Genomic DNA, 23,831 nt, shown 5'->3' on the forward strand with positions numbered 1-23,831 from the left:
AAGACATGGTTGTACATAGCGAATGAACGCTCTTCCTGCTCAGAGCATATGTGACAACATTAGCCTTACCCTAGTGATAGATGATCTCCATGTCATAATCTCCGATAAGCTCCATCCACCATCTTTGTCGCATGTTAAGCTCCTTCTGAGTGTAGATATATTTTAAGCTCTTATGATCAGAAAACACCTTAAAGGTCGCTCCATAAAGGTAGTGCCTCCAAATCTTAAGAGAGAAAACAACTGCACCCAGCTCTAGATCATGAGTAGGGTAGTTCTCCTCATATGGCTTCAGTTGCCTCGAAGCATAAGCGATGACTTTCCCTACCTGCATCAAAACACAACCAAGACCATTCTTTGAAGCATCGGTATAAACCTCAAAGTTCTCACATCCCTCTGGTAAAGCTAGGATAGGAGATGTGGTCAAGCGTTCTTTTAAGTTCTGAAACGCCGTCTCACAACTCTCATCCCAAACAAATCTGGTCTCTTTCCTCATCAAAGATGTCATAGGTCGTGCTATGGTGGAGAAATATTTCACAAATCTCCTGTAGTACCCAGCAAGGCCTAAGAAACTCCAAATCTCAGCAACATTCTATGGTTATTCCCACTTGGTTACAGCCTCAATCTTACTAGGATCCAAAGATACCCCCTTCTTAGATATCACATGGCCCAGAAAAGCCACCTCCTCCAGCCAGAACTCGCACTTAGATAGCTTCGCATAAAGTTGATTCTCTCTCAGAGTCTCCAAGACTATCCTCAAGTGCTCTTCATGCTCTTCCTTAGTCTTAGAATAGACTAAGATGTCGTCGATGAAGACAACCACGAACCTGTCCAAGAACGGTGTAAAGATCCGGTTCATCAAATCCATGAAAGCTGCTGGTGTATTGGTCAACCCAAAAGGCATCACCACGTACTCATAGTGACCATATCGAGATCGGAACGCTGTCTTAGGAATATCCTTATATGCTATCCTCAGCTGGTGATATCCCGACCTCAGATCAATCTTGGAAAACACACCTGATCCGCTTAGCTGATCAAACAAGTCATCAATCATAGGCAAAGGATACTTGTTCTTCACTATGACACGATTCAGCTTTCGGTAATCAATGCACAGTCTCATACTCCCATCTTTCTTCTTTACAAAAAGAACCGGGGCTCCCCACGGTGACACACTAGGCCTGATATAACCCTTGCTTAGCAACTCATGTATCTGCTTTTTCAACTCTGCTAACTCTTTAGGTGCCATACGGTAAGGTGCTTTGGATATCGGACCTGTTCCCGGTTTAAGCTCCACGTTGAAATCAACATCCCTCGTGGGAGGCAAACTCGGTATCTCCTCAGGAAAGACATCTTCGAACTCTCTCACCACAGATATCTCAGAAGCTGTCGGCGGCTCTACTCGGTGATCCCTCACATGGCCGAGAATCAAGTATTATTTTTACTCGGTAATCAGTCTTCGGGGCACTTAACCATTTCCATGAGAGCTTCAATCTCACGGTGCCACTTCTCGAGTAGCTTTAGTTCACCTACCCCTTCATATATGAGACGGTTGAAGCGAGCAATGATGATGCTGAGCTGAGTAGCATCCATCGACTTCTCATTACCCTTTCCCACATTTTTGAGAGCTTCAAGGAGAGCCTCTTGTTGCTCAATCATGCGAGCAACCTCATCAAGAGTTATCTCAAAAGCTTGGATCTGTGCGGGGGTTCTTTTCGGCGGCATTTTGAGCTGATAAGAGATAAAGAAACATAAGCACAAAAGCCTACGGCTCAAAATGTAACAATCTTCCGCCAAAGGAACACTCGGCCGAGTATACTACAATACTCGGTCGAGTAACGACTACTCGGTCCAGTATCGTAGATACTCGGTCGAGTATTCGACTCCAGTAGCTAACGTCAAAAACCCAGAAACAACACTCGGTCGAGTATACTACAATACTCGGTCGAGTATACTACAATACTCGGTCGAGTAACGACTACTCGGTCCAGTATCGTAGATACTCGGTCGAGTATTCGACTCCAGTAGCTAACGTCAAAAACCCAGAAACAACACTCAGTCGAGTAAAAATTATACTCGGCCGAGTAGTCACTACTCGGTCGAGTACATCTATTTACTCGGTCGAATTAGCACATACAGTAGCCATTGCTACTCACTGCCAAACAACACTCGGTCGAGTGCTTGGTTACTCGGCCGAGTATTCCCTACTCGGTCGAGTACCTGCCGTGCTCGGCCGAGCCATACCGTAGACGGATTTAAACAGTAAAACTACCCTATCATGCTTTCTATTTCCCCCAAGAAACATGTATCAACAGGGACTGAATGCCACGTTATAAACATATAATCATACAAATCATGCACAAGCTAAATTCGATACACCAAAAGTTCACAAACCCGTCCCCTCAACTATTTCTCAAATCACCAAACTACAAATTCTACGTATACGTTTCCAACCATCAATTATCATCAACAGTAGCCTTCACAAACATGCACATACAAGACACAACTCTCTCATCACACTTCCCCATGTGACCGGCTCGAGTTAATGAGGGCCAAATTGCAACTCCGGGACGTCTCCCGAGTCTTTGCAGTAGCTCCAAACAACTCTCCCCGGGTTGATTTTATTTATACTCCCTAAGTTCATTAGATTCAATTGTTTAGGTGCCGGAATCTTCGGCTCTGATACCACTTTGTAACACCCCCTCATACCAAGGTGCCTTACCAGGACCACCCTACCATGAAAGTGTGTTACCATCTCAGTTACCCGAGGTTAGTACATATCAAAAGCGTCTGAACTGAGCATATTTATTAAATGCCATAAAGGTTAAAGTTTACATCAAACCAAAATCCAAAAACTGATTCAACAATACAAATCCAATGTTTGACAAATAATAAAATCAAAACTAAGACTCAAACAGTGATGCTATGACTGGTGATGACAACGCTCCCATGACTGCCCCAAGCTCACCACTAGCAATACCTGTCAAGCCTGCTCACCATCCCCGAATGGATCACCGCAGATTCCACAAACAACAACGGGTCAGATACTCAAACAATATAAGACAAACAGACGAGATAACCAGCTGATCATCCTCCAACTCCAATCTCCCGATCTCACACAGTAACCGAGTACACACCAAAGTGTGTAGCCCTGCCAGATTACCCATCGCAACAGGTAATCCTCGCCGCCAGTGGGTGACCGCAGCCACTCCCACCTAGTCCAGCTCAAAAACGAGCGACTAACAATCCCTGTCCCTTAATGTGCACATCCCCTCCCGTGGCGGGTTCCACGGAGGGCGAACTAGGGTGTGAAGCCACTCCCGCAAGTGACTCCATCACAATCACAATCACACAACATCACAAAATCACACATCTCCACACCAACACCGTCACCACAACACTCATACTCCGATGATCAGCAGATAACAATATTCACAAAATAACCATGTCTTAATAATGAACAGTAAACTGAGTAGGGAAACCTTACCTTAGCAATCAACAGTGGAACGAAACTTGGGCAATCAGAAAGGCTCCTCTACGAAGTCTTCTCCTATACAATAATCACATACATAATTACACATTGGACAACCCCCATATCCCCAATTTCATAAATACAATGATCCCAAACGAATACAAATAACATGGAGATGAAACTTACCAATAGTAGAACAAGAGATTATACGCAAAGACCGCGACAATTGCACACACCACAAGATTAGAGGATGATTAGGGAGTGATTAGGGTAATCGTAAAATGATGAGGTTTGAAATTATGTTTTAGAAACTGAAGCGGGATATAAAAATATCCCTAAACATTCCCTAATCAAACCGTCAAAATACACTTCGCCAGACCGGATACTCGGTCGAGTAAAGTGTATACTCGGTCGAGTATCCTCTACTCGGTCGAGTATTCACTATACTCGGCCGAGTATTCCTCGGCAGAACCAAAACAGACTATAACAACAGCACTACTCGGCCGAGTAGGCTCTACTCGGTCGAGTAGTCACCAAAGAAAATCCGTAGTATTACATCGAGTGTCACATTTTACACAGTGTGACGACTTGACATTCCTTGTTTACCCCTTTTGGACCTTTGGTTACGGTTATGTGTGCCATGTTTCCAGATCGGGTTATCCTTCGGCCATTCTTCGGACCTTTGGTTACGGTTATGTGTGCCATGTTTCCGATTAGAGGTTACTCGACCTTTGGTTACGGATATGTATGCCATGTTTCGAGTCTTGGATGTGATTGGTATATCGGTTGTCACATCGGGTGACGCAAATCCCGAGAGTCTGGATCCAGACTTAGACTAGGACCGTATTGTGATCGTCGTCCTACCAAGAGGTTGGGGTCTAGGTTGTTGTCTTGTGAGTCCATGCTAGTAAATGTCTTGCTTGATTATGGTCACTGGCATAAATCTTTCTATACGAGAGTTTACTTTTTATATGGTTGTTTGTAGGAGTCTTGGTCCTATCGGATACTAGAAGTGAGATGCAAGCCTTATAGTTACGATATGATCGTCGGGATTGATGCTCCCATCCATTCCTATGATGAGATGCAAGCCATAAGTGCGCATGTGACGTTAATAGCCACGTCCCGTGCAATGTTTGTTATAAGATTTTCAAAGTAATGGCTATGATTTTCAACTATATGTATTGCGATGATTGACCACTGGTTTATCTATCTCACATGACTGAAGTATTAGTCTTGTATAATTTGGATAGCTGCATATGTCACATTTCAATGGAATTCGTGCTTGTGATTAATTAACCATATCTACGTTCTTTCCTTTATTTTACTTATTAACATATGCCTATGACATGTTCATTTTCTATTCTATCTTGATTTCTCTTATTATTCTAAAATGAATGATCCCATGCTTATTTGTTCAAGTGAACTATATCCCGTATTCATCATGCTTTGCCTTATTTGAGTTCTTTGTTATGTTCATTTTGACATATTGTGGCTGGGAGAACCCTGAGTTGCTCCCCACTGACTGTGGTTTTCATGTTTACATGAATGACAGGTATTAGTTGGTGCATTTATGGGGTGAAGACATGTGTGAGCTAGCGAGCACCTTGACCGTTGGATCTTTTACTATCGTTATGCTTAGACTCACCTTTTAGACTTGTTATTCGTGGGATATTTTTTCCCCCTATTTTGCTAGGCTTTGTTTGTAATAACCTAAGTTTACCTATTGTTGCATTCGTTTCATTTTATTAGTGACTCCCGCATATTGAACTTTAACTGGTAATAAGAAGTTTTGAAAATTTCCACATCCACTTAAATTTATTGGTTATATTTTTCGCTTTATCGCGGGGTGTCGCAATTTATATCATCGGAATAAAAATAAACCTAGTACGGTTTTAAATAAAATAATTAAATCAAACCGTAAATCAAAGAATTAAAATTAAAATCTTATGAATAAAATTAAATAATTGAGATTTAGAAATTAGCGGGTGTTACATAGGTACTCCCGCTTGACCTCTTTCAAGGGACAAACCATAATGAAATTGTGAACTTTCTTTTTAAGACGGAGGGATTTTACAGAGAACGTTTAAATGAAGTCCATACGACATTTTTAGCAAAGAGATTGTTCGTAAAATCTTTAGATAAAGTGGTAGAAGCTACAAAAGAGTACCATACCTTTGTCATTGCCTCATTTTCAAGATCCTCATAGAATTCATAGTACAAATTTGGAAAACTTAAAACACTGGAAAATCGGCACTAGGGATGACAACCGTATGAACACGGTGCCTTTTGCACAATCGTTCACCATGTTCATGTGTAAGTCCAGTAACGAACTAATGACTGTCTTGGTAAATCCTTTAAAACCCCAAACAACAAACAGGTAAATACATCGCCGGCCAGGCAATAATTTCAAGAACAACCGCTTTACATGAGGGTAACAAGGGCTACCAAATCCGCGCACACAAGATTAGTTTACGACAAGATTCTATATTCATTCTGAACTGGACAATGGTGCAGTGAATGCGATTCAACATTTATGTAATAGTTTTGGTAGAACATAACTGTTTCTTGTTGAAAACAATCAAGTTAGCGTTGCCAATCCGGAGTTGGGTCAACGCGCTCCCTTCTGATGTTGGATGGTTGGATGTCCCTCAGTTTTTATCTTCGAATTGTGCCTGGACATGTAACACATTGGGGCTCGAGGGGAGGGGGGCGGGCTCTTCGATACCTAAGTCAGTTTGGTGTCCTCAGATGTAAGCCGAGGCCTTTGGCATGAGGCTCGATCCCGATCCCTTTCTTAGTTGCTTATGATAGTCTTATTTCTAGAAAGAGATAATAGTTGTTGTGTGTGATTGATTGACTGAAATCTTCTTGAGATTGCCGTTGGTTGGCTTCCCTTACAAGGAACATTGTCCCTAGGTAATTGTCTTCTCTTGGAAGTAATCCAAGCGAAGATATTTTATATGGTAGAGAATGTGTACCTTATTTTCGACCTCTCTATCATCCGGACCCGTTTGACTCGTCGATTAGCATGCGGGTCACGTCGACTCCACGTGCCCCAACAATTTTTCCCAGACATGATGGCGTCTTAGTCAGGCGTCTTATTGTATTTACTTGTTGATGACAGGTTAACACGGCCATATTGCATTGGCAATTTGTTTTGAATGATGTTGCGCCATGTGGGGGCTTGAAGGCGGTTCACCTACTCCTCGCGCAATCCCTTTATAAATGCCTTTACAAAGTCAGATCACGGGTTGATATCTTTTGAGATTTGTTACAGTGTTTCACTTGTTAGAGTTATAAGGAGCTTAGGGCGTGGAGCTCTCTTCATATCGTCGTCGAGAAGGAGTATTGTGCCCTGGAGTAGGCGGCCAGCCGGATTGGATGAGTTGGTCACCTCTCTAGTGCGTGCTCTTATGGCGGAACCGGTGGAAGGTGAGGCGACTACGTATCCCATGAATCCCGAGTGGGAGTGAGTTTTGGATGCTCTTCCCTATGTTCAAAGTCGGCAAGGGGATGCCCGTGACCGAGTAAGAAAGGCATTTCTGGGATCTTCTCTTTGGAGATCGGAAGTCGGTCGTGGAGCAGGCCGAGGCTATGCGTATTGTATCCGAGACAGTTAAGGATGAGGACTTAGATGTGGCAGAGGCGAAGTTCGCCGAAATTGATCTATCTCTTTCCAAGGCGGTCATAGCTCCTATATTACCGGAATCCTAATATAGGAGTTTTTGTCTTAATTTGTAATAAACTGCTTCCTATACTTAGGAAATGAGTAGCTGATTCTATAATCGTTGTACCTTCATCCCTTTCTTTCGCAAGATACAAATTCTTATTCTTTTACTGCGTGTCATATGTTTATAAAAGGACTTGTCTTACTTATTCTTATGGTCCAGTCTCTTGGGGCTCCCTGATGTTTACATTGTATCCTCTTATTTTTCCTGATGTCGATCGACGTCAGTAGTAATACGGTCGTCACTCAGTCCGTTGGTGATTCATTGTAACACCCTCTTCTTAACTGGCCAAGGTAATCGGGAGATGTCACCATCTCGGTTTCCCGAGGCAGTGCATCGTAACTATAATTAAGTAACATCCTATATAATCAACATGTTTAGTGAATTAAAAATGAATAAATGAATACAAGTGTGAACTATACATTATACAACTCGACTAAAGTCTATGTCATCTACCAACTAGGGAACTCGACTTCAAGGTCCGTGTCTCGTCCCGTCTCCCGCCTGACACCAAAGCCAAACCTGTACTCAAACTACTCCCCATATGATCAGAAATATCATATGGATCAACGCACGCCACCCTGGAAATAGGTGACAATTTACACACAGCCAACACACGTTTGTTTCAATAACACAAATACTTAAGACACGACACAAGATTGTAAAGATGCAACATGATAAATGAATGCACAAGACACGACTATGCATCCAACACAACATCGGAACCACCACATACACCGGTACCAGGGACATACCCACGGTACCAACAACCCAGTGACAACACTGCGGCACCGCCCACCAAACAGTCGGACCGCAGTCCGTAAAACAAGTACTCGGGACACACCCGTGGTATCGAGCCCGTGTAACAACCACGGTAAAACAAGAATATAAATTAAGTTCAAGGTGGCGGAAACACCCTGACACCGCGGTAGCTACTGACTAAAAAATGAGTACTCAAATGGAAATACAAGGTCTACGGGGAATAAATACCTCTATAACTGAAATGAAATAAAAGTCTAAAAACAAGAGTCAAATAAAACTAATAGAATGCGCTAAAACAAGGCGCTCGCTAGCTCACTCGATGCAACCCCAACAAATAATAATAGCAACCATCAACCACCTGTCAGTCATAAGAATGACAGCCATAGTCAGTGGGGAGTAACTCGGACGTCCTCCCAGCCATATTACATCACGATAAATCAACCAAGTAATTAAGACACATCAATAACATACAAATGACATCCTAATTAACTTGACACACAATTAAAATATAAGCTCATTATAAATTATTAACAGTTTATACTAAGTAACCCAAGTGACCCAATTAACAATCGTAAACTTATTAAACAAACATATTAAATCAGTTACCACTGAGTAAGGCGAAACGTCAACGCAACCCATCACTGTTACCCTATCCCTACGGTAGAACTACGATGAATATATGATCCCAGTCTAAGTATGGCCACACTCTCGGGAAAAATGTACCCTGATTCGACAATCACCATGCGTATAAACATCCGGGCTGATGACCCCATAAACTCCATATTAGCCTATAAATAACAGGCTCGTAGGACGACCCCGACCTGCCTAGACTGCCCACACACAGAGCTACTAGGATACAAGTGAAGCGGATAATATAAGACGATTTTTTATTACCCAAGTTGGTTAACTAATTAATACGAGTCACAATTCATAAAAGTTATAATAGTTAATTAACTGGATATGTCATACAACATACCTCACGACACAATAATAATAAATGTGCGTACATCACCCCTAGGAAACAAACAACTTAATGGATAAGAATCATATGAATGTACTACTATAATGCCCTACACTATCCCGTAATCCAACATTATTATACCAGTATTATCGCATATATATTCCAACTTGCTCATTTATACGTGCTCTTAAGTAAGGAGTTTATAGTTATAGTAGTTTAGGAAAACAAGAGCCTTATAATGGACATGAAAACAATACCAACGCATCATACTCTACAACACGGAGTAGTAATTAATCTGGTAAGCATTTAGATAAAAAGAAAAGAAGTCAACCACAACTTTTGGATGATTTTACTCGTTTAAACACATAAATGGTAGCAACTCGATTTACTCGAAATTGATACATCAGCATAGCATAGCATTCAAATTAGCCAAATTAAAAACCATATCCTAAATTGGCTCTATTGACACTTTACGGCCTCCTTGTTTTCATCAGAACAGGGACGCATGAACCACCAACAATCCACTCTCGGACTTCGACCAACCCAACGAAATAGTCACAATATAGAATACAACAATTCACATTAAAACTTATAAATCATTTGAACAACTATTAACCAATCTAGCATACGAGATCGCAAAACCGCGATGTAATACCGAGGACAGTCGTTGACGTTACCTTTTAGCGCTTAATCTTCAATTGAATCGTCAACAACGTAAGAGTCGGCATCCGGGTCGTCCAAGTTTGAACCTATAAAGGAATTACGGTACCGAAATGGCGTTAAACATACACGTTTTAAAGCTAATGGGAAACGAATAACATGAGGCGAAGTGGAACAAAAATTGTACAGATACGATCCTTACCGCGAGATGAAGAGAATGGCGCAAAAATCGATAAAAACAGATGAGAAACAAGGGAGAACGGAGCTAGTGAAGATGAGGGTTTGATTTGAGTGTAAACTGATGAACGATGGAATGTTGAGCGAAAGGTGACTGCATTTTAAATTAATAAGTAACAGCAACTGAGAAACGTGAGATTCACAAGCTAAAGTCGTGGGATATGGGTTGTTTCTCTAACAACTCATATCTTATGAAGTTGACTGAGTTAAACGGTTACGGGTTTAGATAAAAGCTTAACTAGTAAACTTCATCTCAAGACGGTCTAATAGAATAGTAAACAACACGGTTATTTTAAAAAAATATTATTTCGATATTAGATATATGAGTCGATAATAATTAAATATTACACTTTATAAAAATAATCTAGCATTTAAAATAGTACCCAAAAGTTTATAAAATTAGCGTACTATCATATTAAATAAATACGACGACTTAGAAAATATATAAAATCAGTTTAAGAAATTTAAACTCGTGACTAGCTAATATTATGATGGAAAAACGCAGGTGTTATAGTTTCCCCTACTTCTAAACAGTTTCGCCCTCGAAACTTAACGCGAGAAAAACGAAAGTAGGAAAGAAAAGAAGAAATCTAAATAAATAGGGTGATAATAATTAATCACCACTCTCAAAAAGATGCACAAATAACATTATACCTCTAGTGGTATAATAACATCATACAACCAAGTTATAACTCATCGAGCTTATGTGTAATTTTTTTGAGCTTTCTTAAAATTAATTTTTTTTATGTTTAAGTAAGTGAGTTCAGAAATTTTATGGTATAGCTCGATTTCTTTAAAACAAAACTCGAAAAATTTATTATATAGCTCGGGTTCTAGAGCATACAACTGGTTGTAGGATCTATTAATTGAAAAAGATGGGGTGCTTTGCTCGCATAGAATCTTCAGTTTCCCATGTCTCTTCCTCGAATTTGTCGCACCTCCAAAGGACTTTAACTAAAGGCATAACCTTATTTCTAAGGCGTTTTTCCTTCTTATTCAAGAAGCGAATAGGTTGCTCCTCATAGGTCAGGTTAGGCTCAATTTCCAAGACATCAGTTTGTAGGATGTGACTGGGATCGCTAATGTACTTCCTTAACTGAGAAACGTGGAACACGTCATGAACCTTCCCAAGATTAGCTGGCAACTCCAGCTTATATGCCGCCGGACCAATTCTCTTGATCACATCATAAGGACTCACATACTTAGGACTCATCTTCCCTTTGATCCCAAACCTTTTATCACCCTTCATCGGAGAAACTTTGAGAAATACCTTGTCACCCACCTCGAACTCTGTTTTAGCAAGATTTTACACGGAAGTTTTGTCTTCCCAGGGGAATATTTTGTAGGGTGATCTAACTCAATAAACAATGCCTGACTAGTACGAGAAATAAATAAAGAGTAAGCAATAAAATGAGACACGGAGATTTATAGGTGGAAAAAATTAGGAATAAGAGGCCAGGAAGGATTTTACTATGATTTGATGTATCCTGACAGGGAATAAATGTGTCGGGCTACTAATAATGTGTAAGAACGTATGTAGAATTGAGTAGAGTGTATACAACAAAGTGAGAGTAAGTGAGTAAGTAAATTGATCTCCTTCTGTCTTCTTTTCCTTTTGCTATTTATAGTGGTCTTCAATGAACTTTAGCGACTCCTCCCAACGTTAATATGGACGTTGCTAATTAATAGGCCTTGTGCCGTATTAATCCTGACGTGGACTTCTTCCTCTAACCATATATTATTCACGTTCACAGTTTTGGTTGATAACTTTTCCACTTTTATAGGTTTGTAGAATTGGTCTTCCATGAAAATAGGAACCACCCCATTGCACTCTAGTTGTTGCCTAACGTATTCAAGTGGTATCCAATGTATGGTAGGTATGTATTCCTTCAAGTCAGGCCAGATACGGCCGCATGACCTGCCTTTCCCTACTGGCTGGCGCCTGTATAGATGATCGATATTCTGTCCTGGGTTGCCCCTGTCTAGCCTGGCCTGATAGTTGTTGCCTGATATTTATCTGATTAGGCAGGATAAATCTTGGCTCAACAATTGCCCCTTATCTCCATAATTTCATTGGATCTGGCCAGGAATGAGGGGATAAAAAATTGGGCCACGCAAAAAATGAAAGACTTACCGGAAAAGAGTTTGAGTTCTATTCAACTTCCTAACGGCTAGTGTCCATTAAATGAGGTAGGTTCATCAAATCCTAGGAGAGTCATGATTGAACTCATCCACTTGTGTTATCCATTAGCCTATAAATTGACTTGAGCAGTCAATTATTCCTTACTTTCATTCTTCCAACTTTCCAAACCTTTTCTTCCTCTTTCTCTGATTTCTTTGTAAGATAAACCCCCGTTTCAAAACTTCATATCAAAAAATGGCTGGTGGGAGAAGAAGAACTACTGCACCAAAAACTGCTCAGGCTGAGCAACCTCCGGTGGTGGTTGATGTTCCTGACGTCATTCCTGAGGATGAGGTCATTGAAGTTTCTGCCGCTGTAGAAATTCTGGCTATTATGCACAAAGATGTCAGCTTTGCCCCTATAAAGTCGTTGTCTGCTTCATTTCCTGAGACCAATCAACTCAAACCATCTTTTGAACATTATTTGAAGGGTAGAGGTCTCCTTCCCAGTAATGTTGAGGTTTAGGTTCCAGAAAGTGGTCCAGTCAGGGCCAATTGGTGTAGTCCTGACTAGTTTTGTATTTTCGAATGGGCATTCAAGGGTGGTTGTAAGCTTCTCTTTACTCCATTCATGGTTGATATTATGAGGGCTATCAAGGTTTCTCCTTTCCATCTTATGCCTATGGTTTGGAAAATTGTTCAATCCATTGAACATTTGTGTGCCAAACACAACTTGGTGATTACTATTGAAGATTTCAAAAATGTCTATCACCTGAAAAGTAATACTACTGGGCATTTCAATTTTTGCGTTAGGGCGAATATGGCTTACTTGATAACCAACTTTGATTCAGGCGATGATAAGGGTGGGGCCACAACTTATATGTTTGTCAGGGCAGATTCTATTGCCCCTGACCTGGACTATCTAAGTTATCCAACCGTGGAGGGTGGTAAGTATTTCCCTATATACAATTTAGAACATAATGATCTGTAAAATTTTTAATATAAACTTACTTGTATTGTGCCTCAGTGGTTGATTGGGCTTGTGATCCTGATGTTGAAGGGTCGGCTGACCGTATTGCAGCCTTTATGGTCCTGTTAGAGGAGGAGAGGACTTGGCCTGCTTGCCTTAGCCAAGAGCCTCTGCCTCGTTTTAAGAAGGCTAAACTGAGCACTTACAAGGCTGCTAAGGGTGCTAAGACTTCAGGGGCCTCAACATCTGGAAGTAAGTTTCATTTTCCTGCGTTGATATTTATGCCTGAGCATATGTGGTCGGTGTAGTTGTTATTTCAAACAAAATAATATTTATATCTTTACAAACTACTCTTAGTAGAGTGATAAGCAAAGGTCGGATCCCAAGGGACGGGTATCGATTTAAGATTTCAATTGTAAGTAGTTATGTTTTAGGGTGTCACAAATTTGGGTTGAGATGAGATGTAATATAAACTAATCAACAAGATGAATCAAAACAAAGTAAAGCAATAAAAGGGATTTGTAAACAATTGATTAAGAGCACTAGGGTGTCATGGGTTCATAAGGGAATCATGAAAATAGATCGTACAAACATGTTCTAAAATAGATGCAAGCAACTTATTGTTGTGATGCAATTGAGTTAGTGTATATCTTACAATTCCTAGGAAGATTTAGGTCCCGGAGCCGAGTCGATCAAGACTTTACAACACCTACAAGTCGACTTAGTCTCTTCCTATTCAACTCTATGCATGGTCTAACAAGGCTTGAGTTGGCTTATATCTTACAAGCCTCATTGAAAAGATAAGAGATGGGTAAAAAATGCAAGGTTTCATAGTCTAGCATTTCATCAAACATAACATGTGCATAGATTGAAATTACAACAAGCAAGCAACTAATTATGGAAGCATATTAAATTAAGCATAGATCTAATCCCATGATTGATTCCCCTAATTCCCCGATTAACCCTAGCTAAGAGACTACTCACTCATAAGTAATGTAAATAACAATAATTAAGCAAAGGTAAAAGGGATTATACCAACTTGAGATGATCCAAATATAAAGCCAAGAATAATAGAAGGAAACTTGATGATTGATGGAGAGTTGTTAATCCTCCAATAAACCTCAAATAATCTTCTAATTACCCAACCAAAACTAAGAAAAATTGAGAGATTAAGGAAAGATTAAGATATGATTAATATTGAAATGTGTATTTGTAGATACCCAGTATATGCTGAGACTCCAACAAACACCCGATGATTATCGGACTATAACATGTTTTGGAATCGCGGCGTTTGATCGACAATTTGTGTACAACTTTACGTCGGAAAACTTAAAACGATTTCGAAAATAAAACATTTCAAAACTTTTCAAAAGTACCTGGAGTGTTTAATGCATGACGACGGGGTCGCAATGACACTAACTTGAGTCAAAACCGACAACGGACCAAAAACCGACTCAAAATTCAAATCCCGACTCCAACAACGAGCCAAACCGAGTCAACCACAAGAAACAAAATCATTCAAATGCTTCTATGTTAAGATTTCCCGGAATCTCATATAGTCAAGTACCAAACATGTTCATCCAAATCCTAGGATAGAGCAAATGATGATTGCACTTGTGTGAAAGTGACAGGACAACTCGAAGACCCGCGACGTGGCTCGCGCCTCTTTGAGCAGCCCAGGTGGCCACGTCGCTCAAAACTCACATAACCACTCATTTTCCTATAAATACCCCTCAAATGCCCCCATTTGAGAATCTACGCGAGTGTCCGCCCCCTCTTTTCTCCCTTAAAGTTCTCGACTCGACTTCTTAAGTCCCAATCCGACGCGTATTTACGACCTACCGATCGTAAATACAAGCCTTACACATTGTTTGGTACCGTCATCGTGCATTAAATCACTTGACCGACCACTTCGACCACTACACCGTCACTAATCTTAATAAAAAACTCTTTTTACTTACCAAAACGGTTTTAAACCAAGTCTTTTCCGACCAAACAAGTTGTTACACTTACGTCGGTTTCTCGCCATAACCAAACATGTAAGTATGAGGGTGTAAAAATCCTTCTTTTATCATGTCATCATTTATTTCATGACTATAACATGCTAAAACATGCATAACATTATCCAAAACATGGGATAAACGAGCCAAAACTGAGTATTGGCCTGAGGAGGAAGCCCCTTATTGTGCACAAAGTCTCGCGCCTCAATGGGGTACCCAGGTCAGAACTCAACCGTGTTTGTTCTCGTCTTTCCCCTTTAATTCATTTTCATATTTGTAATAGGTTTTTACCATTTCAAATATTTTCAAACCCTTTTTTATTTAATTTCATTTGTTTTAACCATAAAACATTTTTCACCCTTGGTTCCTCATACCATGACAGTTAAATCCGTGGTTCGGTGATAATGTTTGGTTAATAACATTTAAAAGGTATTTTAAAGCCTTTTATTTCATTTTTGGGAGGTATTTTAAAGCCTTTCATCAATTCTTTACATTTTCAAAACAAGTATATTAGTCACCAACACAAAGTCATCCTTGGTTCTGCATACCATGCCGGATTTTAACCCGGGTACGATGATGAGTATCGACTAATGATATTCAAATGAACTTAAAACAATTAGTTCATAATTATTTTCAAAAATATTCATGTCAAGTTTGTCAAAGTCGAACCCGACACCGAATATCATCAAAATAATGATGATTAGTCGAGTCTCATTCCTCAAATCAACAAATGCGGTCTAAACGACTCTTTCAAACCAAATCGGGTCAAATACCCATTTCTCAATACGTTTTATAAACGTTTTTCAAAAGGTCAGAACACGGCATACAACCGTTAGTTGACCCGCGCCTAAACAAGCCCATTCTTTCTTATTTCCAAAACCAGGGAGACCCCAGATCGCCAACAAAGCTCGCGCCTCATGTGGCCGCCGGTGCAGGGATCTTCCCTTTCCAAAGATCGCCTAGAACGATCGCGACTCCGGTTAGCCCGGATATAGGACGGATCGATCATTTACTATTTGCTCATTCAAAATCATATTTGCAAAATGCTTCATTAAGACAAATGGATCACGTTATGCACCATAAACCTAATACGGTAAATGGATGTTTAATTTCCGTCTTGCATGCAAATCAAACATTAATCCAACTCGATATCTTATACTTGATACTTGGATTAAATCGACCGACTTAGAAAGCTCTCACATGTTAGGTTTAAATTATTGGATGCGCATTCATGCATTTAAACCGTTTTATCAACTTTTGTATTCAACCAACCAAGATCGATCAAGAGAGGCGCTATCATGGCGGGATTGGGTGTCTGATTAAAGGGCTTCCCAATATATACCTTCACCTCTTACTCAGAAACTTTGCATAGTGGACGAACTTATCCAGGGTGTACGAGAGTCATTCTAGAGATAGGATGCTAAAGAGGGACGACTTCCTTATCTTTAGTACCTACGTTAAACGCTGCTTTGTGCTTCGATTTGACCGAGGTATAAAGTGGATTTCGAATGGGTTCCAAGCATCCCACAAATGCTTAGCTTGGTGGTGACTCCGAACATCTCTAATCGTTTGGAGACCCTTACCGACACGAAACCGACCGATCCAAAACGATCCGGTCGAAAGCATTTTTACGCCGCCGAGCGTGGCTTTCAAAAGACCGCTGCACGTCCGCAGATCGAACCGGACCCTCAGGTGGGCCATGTTCACAGATTGGCGACTCTGCTGGGGAAAACTAGGACACTTACGTCTTTGTGATCCCTAGATGGTGAGACTCGAACGAGGTCTTGGTTGGAATGCATTAATTGATATTACGGTCACGATCGGGTTCCTTGTTCGGGCCCACAACCTAAACTTCATCGGCCAATTGGATCGTCTCGTCGGCGTGAGTTTTCTCATCTTCGCGTTTCGAATCCCGATTGAGACAAGCATACCATTGACGTCACACATTTCTGTTTCGTCAAAGAGCTTTCATCACTTTCGAGCACGAGGCTAGGGCACTCTCCTTACACATTTTGTTTGGATTGGTATCCCTCTCGCAAATCGGGGTTTGATTGCTTGGTGTGTAACCCACCCTTCTAAGCCAAAACCCGTGTCAGCATAATGCATAATATAATGAACTGTGAGTTCTTATGTATTACTTGATCATAAGTCATTCCGCATAATTTTCAAACTTTCAAAATCACCCTGTTGCGCCGTTATAATGGCCGTTTCAAACCTCGGTTTTTTGCCGACCGTTACACGCATTTCTAGGCCGTCGTAATGACGATTTTCAAACCCGGTTTTTTATAACCATTTCAACACGCCTCTCTAGCGTAATGACGATTTTCAAACCGGTTTTTATAACCAATCCAACACGCCTTTCAAGGCCGTCGTAATGATGATTTTGAAACCCGGTTTTTATAACCATTTTATCACGCCTTTCTAGGACGTCGTAATGACGATTTTCAAATCCGGTTTTTTATAACCATTTCAACACGCCTTTCTAGGCCGTCGTAATGACGATTTTCAAACTCGGTTTTCTACAACCATTTCAAATCACCTTTTGACGCCGTTATAATCGCCGCGTCTAGACACGGATTTTAACCCGTCTCGCGCCGACAATGGCTCTTTTAAAACCCGAGAAAAGCACACACCCTTTTCTCGAGACACTTTCGAGATCCCGAGGACCATGCACCGTCCCCAAGACCTCTTCAAACATTTCAAACTCGATTTTCAAAACATAAAATTTTGAATTTTAAAAAACCGTCTTGGGAGGCAGTGCCTTGTTTTCCGAGCCGATTCAAACTCAAACCGTCTTTTGCAAATAAACTTAAGACAACCCATTCAACTGACCGACTTGCGGAGATCTCTATCTTCGGAAGCCGTCCACAAAGCGACGAATTAATCTTTTTAAAAATTTCTATTTTTGAAAACTTCAGTCCACCATTCCAATTCCCCCTCGTGTCTATCGACTCGAAGCAAACGTACTTATAGGTCTTTGCTTATGAGTAGTCTCACCACGAGACTTGTCCAATGGCGTCATGCCGTTACATTGGACACGTGTTAAAGGTTCGGTCAACACCATCACGTCATAAATCGGGTCAGCACCGAGGAACCACACACGGTCATCCTCGTCTTGTTGAGTCTGATCTTTGTCTCATCCTTTGTGTTATCTGCGTTCAGTCTTCGAACTGTGTCGGATTGAGTTGTAATGTGAGCTGTTTTTCTTCTTCAGAGCGATGGCCCCGTTTTCAACTTCGTCTGTCAACAACAACAACAACAATGATAACAACAGAGATGTCACGACTGCTCAACTAGCTAGCCTGCTCACCGCTCTTAAGGTCACCCTGGATCGCGTCGAGACCCGTATCGACAACCTGGAAAACAAAGAAGCTGGAGAACATAATACTCCACCTCTGACTGAAACTGAGAAGAGGCTAAAGGTCTTGGAAGAACAGCTCCTAGCCCGGGGTAACAATATCCATCTAGAGAACAACCGAAGGTTTGAATCCGTTGGGGATCAATTACCTGACAACTTTACCCTGACTGATGTACCTAAGTTCAAAGGAGTGGAGGACCCGCTCAATCATATCCGTGCCTTCAAAGACTACCTGGCCATAAAAGGGGTCAAACAGGAGCTCTTCACCCGGATCTTCCCATCATCCTTGGAACCGATCCCTCGCCAATGGTACTACTCCCTTGACCCGAAAAACCTTACTACTTGGGATGAGGTCGCGGTTGAATTTGCTAAGCAATACGCTGACAATGTTAAAATCCAAGCCAATACCCGTACCCTTGAGGTCCTAACCCAGAACGACAAGGAGGGATTCACCAAGTTCTTAACCCGTTGGAGGAGGGTAAGTACTCAGCTGGTCAGCAGGCCAAGTGAATCAACTTTGGTGGAAAAGATTGTCAACAATCTTCGCCCAGTGTATGCCAACTTACTGAGGTATCAAAATATTAAGACCTTCCAGGATCTACAAAATCTGGGGACACGCATTGAAGATGACCTCTGAAAGGGTGTCTTGGCCAAGACCACTGGTAAAGGCTACCAGGGATCCACCTCAACTGGATCTCGCCCTTATGGTCAAACGAATAAGATCGATGAGGTTAGCCTCGTTGAACCATCTGCTAAGAGAGCTGAGCACCCCCAGAGAGTGTTCACTAATATAGGGTCAACTTATGCAAGTGCCCTGAAGAGGATCATAGACCAGGGAAAGTTACAACCAATCGGACCCACCCCGGATCCGACCGATGCTAAGAAATCCCGCTTCTGGAACCCCAATGCCTACTGTCAGTACCATCAAGGGAAAGGGCATGATACAGAAACCTGCTTCAAACTCAAACACATCATCCAAGACATGATTGAGAAAGGCGAATTGCCTTTACCCCCGCCAACTAAGCCAAACAACTAAACAAATCCTCTCGTAATCCACGCTATCTCCAATGATGTACAAACTCTGGACTGCTCTCACCTCATCCTGCCAATTGATGACGAGTTGAACACCTTAGAGAAAGATCCCTCAGATGGGGTATTTGTGTTTAGTGCCGCAACTATGCTCACCATGTTCCAACAGGCTGAGGAAGCCATATCCAGCCTCTCCGAGAGGATTACCCGACTTGATGATGCCTACCACCGGCTTACCTTCAATCCTCCACCACCACGCCCGAGGGAGAGTCCCCCGAGCGCCCAAAACTACCCTTACCAGGATGGATTGCTTCCGCGACCATTCTTGCATGCACCTCACAATAATCATCCTCACAATAATTATCCTCACAATAATCACCCTCCCAATAATCAACCCCACAAAAACTACCCTCACAGAAATATCCCTCACAAAAATTGCCTACCAAAGAATACCCCTCCAAGGCGTCTTCGAGATCCTGAAATCAATGGCATGTCTATATTGTGCCAGGGAAAGAGAAACGGGCGAAAGAGATCGGTCACCTTACCCGGTCCGGACGCCCCTATCAGAACCCGAACAATTCAGCGGTCGCTCCAAACGACCAAGTCATCCCGAAAGTAGACACTCAACCAAGAGCTCCTCAGAATTCGATCCTCAAGAAGCTTCAGAATGCAAAAGCCGAGATCTCGATCTGGCAACGGATCGCGCCATCCTTTGAGCATCGACAGGCTTTGCTACAGGCCTTGGGAAAATTAACTGTGCCCTCAACCTCTTCACATGAAGAAATAGTGGCACATATAACGAGGGACGCCCCTGACTTGAAAAACCCAGTCGTCTTCTCTGACGAAGACATCCCTCCCTTCGGAGCTAATCATAACCTTGCCATGTACATTATCGTACAATGTCTCAAGAAGAATGTACCCATGGTCCTTGTAGATGACAGATCCACGGTAAATGTCATTCCCCTCAAGACTGCTCACAAGCTGGGTATTAAGGAAGTTAATTTGGTCCCAACAAATCAAGGAGTACGCGCCTACGACGGCACTCATCGCAAGGTTGCAGGGCTCATCACTCTGACTGTCGCAACCGGACCAATGGAAAGGCAAACCAGTTTTCAGGTGGTCGACATCGACGCCTCCTTCAATATGCTCCTGGGACGTCCTTGGATTCACGCCGTCAAGGCAGTTACCTCAAATCTCCACCAGAAGATCATGGTCCCCTTCAACGGGAAAACGATCACAATTCCTGCTTCCCCGATCAAAGCTGTCATGAGGAAGGGAATAGCCTCCCAGACCATTGAGGAAGATGATAATGAAATGTGGGGATTCCAAGCTGTGAATGCCATAACTAATGAATCAACACCCTTTGATTGTGACCCGTTCGCCAACCTCACGGTCAACCGCATCATGATGCGTCAGGGTTACTTCCTGGGCTTGCCCCTCAATCCACTGAAGAGCACCTTACCTCCCTTGAAACAGGCTAAGGTCCCCAACATTCCCTTCGGACTGGGATATGAGCCTACCGATGAAGATATCCAGGAGATGAACCTCCTAGTTCGAAAACGCAAGAAGAACGAAGTTATCCTCCGTCCCTATCATCTGACCCTCAACGGATACTTTGTCCCCGAGGGAGAATCAGAGCTCTACCATGGCTTTCTGGAGCCGGTCTATGACTCTGTAGCCAAGGCAAGGTACCCGGGAATGGAAGTCTTCCAGGATTACTACTTCATCCCCGACAACACCGAAGCTGCATCAACTGAGTCTAAGCCGTCGTCATGCCTCGATGGACAAGCTGTCACCCTCCTCTTTGGAGAGGATAACATCAAGCACCTCGACTATGAGGACATTATCAACATCGCCCCGAAGGACAATCAATTTGACCCAACTGCTTTGATCTCCGACACTGCCCCGGAGAAAGGCGCACAAGGCTGGGGGAAAACCGTCAAGTGGACCGATCGCCGAGTCCGCATTCTCAAGAGCACAACTGGAGAAGGCCCTATGTTCAAAGAAGGAAGTGGAGAAGAATCTGAATCTGAGTCTGAGTCGGAGTCAGAGTCTGTCATAGTTCCTAACACTCCTGATGTCCCACTCAAGGTCCCCTTCCCGCTATTTTATCGCAAGGTCGTGGCTGATTCAGAGGCTGAGTCTACTAGGGTCACCCCCACTCCCATAAAAGGTCACAACCTGGAGCCTGTTCCAGGGGCCACCTCCTCTGCTGTTTCACCTCTGACTAACCATGAGATGTATGTCCTCTCCGAGCTTTTCGCTCGTGTCAACTTAATGAACACTAAGTTTGCTTATGACTCGTCTCAATTTAACTGCAATGCAATTCTGAATGACTATAAGGAATTTGACTTGAGTGACTACCCACCTCACCTAGCCAAAGAACTTGACAAACGGGAAACCAGAACCCCCATCATTAAGGATACCGAACCTATTAACGTAGGGACCAACAAAGCACCTCAAGAACTTAGAATAGGGACAACCCTGGACCCCTCGGAAATACAACAGTTCATTGACCTCCTCCATGAATACAAAGACGTATACGCCTGGTCCTACAGAGACATGCCTGGGATTGACAAGGAAATTGCAGAGCACCGGATACCCATTAAGCCTGGAGCTAAACCTGTGAAGCAGAAGTTACGCCAGATGCGTCCTGAATGGGTCCTAAAAATCAAGGAAGAAGTGGATAAACAATTCAAGGATGGTTTCATCAAAGTGTCTGAATATTCTGACTAGGTGGCCAACATTGTTCCTGTACCAAAGAAAGACGGGATAATTCGGGTTTGCGTCGACTTCAGGGATCTGAACAAGGCGAGTCCAAATGACGACTTCCCTTTGCCACATGTTGACATTCTGGTAGACAACACTGCTGAACATGCTCTCCTATCATTCATGGATGGGTATGCCGGATACAACCAGATTAAAATGGATGAGGAAGACATGCATAAGACTGCATTCACTACACAGTGGGGTACATATTACTACACAGTCATGCCTTTCGGTCTCATCAACGCCGGGGCTACATATCAAAGAACCGCTACCACTCTCCTATATGATATGATGTATAAGGAGGTAGAGGTGTATGTCCATGACATGATTATCAAGTCAAAAGAACGGGACGGCCACATCAGCGCCCTTAAAAAATTCTTCGCTCGTCTGCGGAAATATAACATGAGACTAAATCCTCAGAAGTGTGCATTCGGGGTCACCTCCGGAAAACTCTTGGGACATGTCGTCAGCAAAAGAAGCTTTGAGATTGATCCAACCAAAATCAAAGCCCTTCAACAAATGCCATGACCTAGGAACGAGAAGGAGATTCGGGGATTTCTCGGTCATGTCTAATACATCAGCCGCTTCATTGCCAAGCTCACCATGATTTGTGAACAAGTATTCAAGAAGCTTCGCGCTTCCGATCACACCGATTGGGACGACGTCTGCCAAAAAGCCTTCGACAGGATAAAGGAAATCCTATCCAAACCTCATGTCCTCATGCCACCTCAACCGGGGATTCCTTTATCCCTATACCTGACTGTTACCGACACATCCATGGGAGCAACGCTAGAATAAACATTCGACGGCGAGGAACGAGCCATCTACTATATCAGCAAAAAGTTCATCGAATACGAGACAAAGTACACTCAACTGGAAAAGACATGCCTTGCCCTAGTATGGTCAACAAAGAAGCTGCGGCATTATATGCTCAGCTACACGGTCCACATCTACTCCAAGATGGACCTGGTCAAATACATCTTCGAAAAACCCGTACTAAACGGAAGGCTGTTGATACGGTCGTTATGTACCAAAAATAAAATACCTAAGTACTAATAACAGAAGTCAGCGGTAAGTAGGGTCGATCTCCACAGGGAGGCTAAGTTGCTATCTATCTGTTTAATTCGGTCTGTCAGGGTGTCACAGAAATGGGGGTTTTGATTTTATTGATTTAACTAAACTAAAGAGACTAACGCTAGAGAGAAATAAATAGAAGAAATTAACAATAAAGAGAGGGATATGCTAGGAATCGGTCTACCATGGCAGCTAAACTATCGGGTCAACTGAGTCGATTAAATTATTGATAAGAAGAGCGAGGTCGTCACCTTTCGGTCCTTAAACCTACGATTATACCCTTTCGGTCTCTAATCTCCCTAGGGTCCCCCTAACTTAGCTTTCGCCCTAATTAGGTATCACCTATTACAATAAAGCAAGCCTTCCCTTCCAATCTTTCGATCCAGGTCGGGGGTAACTAAATAAATTGGTCTCCTGCATGCATTCATTCAACCTAAAGACAATTATATTGCTTAATACAATTCTCGTCGCAAAACTAATATAATCATGCTAATCCTAACATATTGCTACCATGGCTTCCCTAGTCCTAACATATCAAGGAAATTAGCTACGCATAATTAAATAAGTAATGACAAGAATTAAAGAAGAAATAAGCATTAAAAGAGAATAAGGGAAAGATTACTGAATTAATGGTCCGGAAATAGAGAAGAACAAAGTAACAGTGAACAGTAACGTGCGATCCCAGATAAAAAGCAC

The 23,831-nt window shown here is 42.1% G+C and overlaps 1 protein-coding gene and 1 long non-coding RNA gene across 2 annotated transcripts; both read right to left on the minus strand.

Annotated features, from left to right (window-relative positions):
• Window positions 1-8,082: 8,082 nt before the first annotated feature.
• LOC141629228 (uncharacterized) lies at window positions 8,083-10,026 on the minus strand. Its single transcript, XR_012537250.1, has 3 exons — window positions 9,780-10,026; window positions 9,595-9,666; window positions 8,083-8,314 (listed from the first exon to the last, which is right to left on the minus strand). It is a non-coding gene; the product is annotated as an uncharacterized LOC141629228 (long non-coding RNA).
• Window positions 10,027-10,676: 650 nt separating this feature from the next.
• LOC141631239 (uncharacterized) lies at window positions 10,677-11,063 on the minus strand. The gene has a single exon (XM_074443937.1). The coding sequence runs from the start codon at window positions 11,061-11,063 to the stop codon at window positions 10,677-10,679; it is 387 nt and encodes a 128-aa protein (XP_074300038.1).
• Window positions 11,064-23,831: the final 12,768 nt, after the last annotated feature.

This window comes from Silene latifolia, chromosome Y (assembly GCF_048544455.1).
Source record: "Silene latifolia isolate original U9 population chromosome Y, ASM4854445v1, whole genome shotgun sequence".
Classification (NCBI taxonomy): Eukaryota; Viridiplantae; Streptophyta; class Magnoliopsida; order Caryophyllales; family Caryophyllaceae; genus Silene; species Silene latifolia.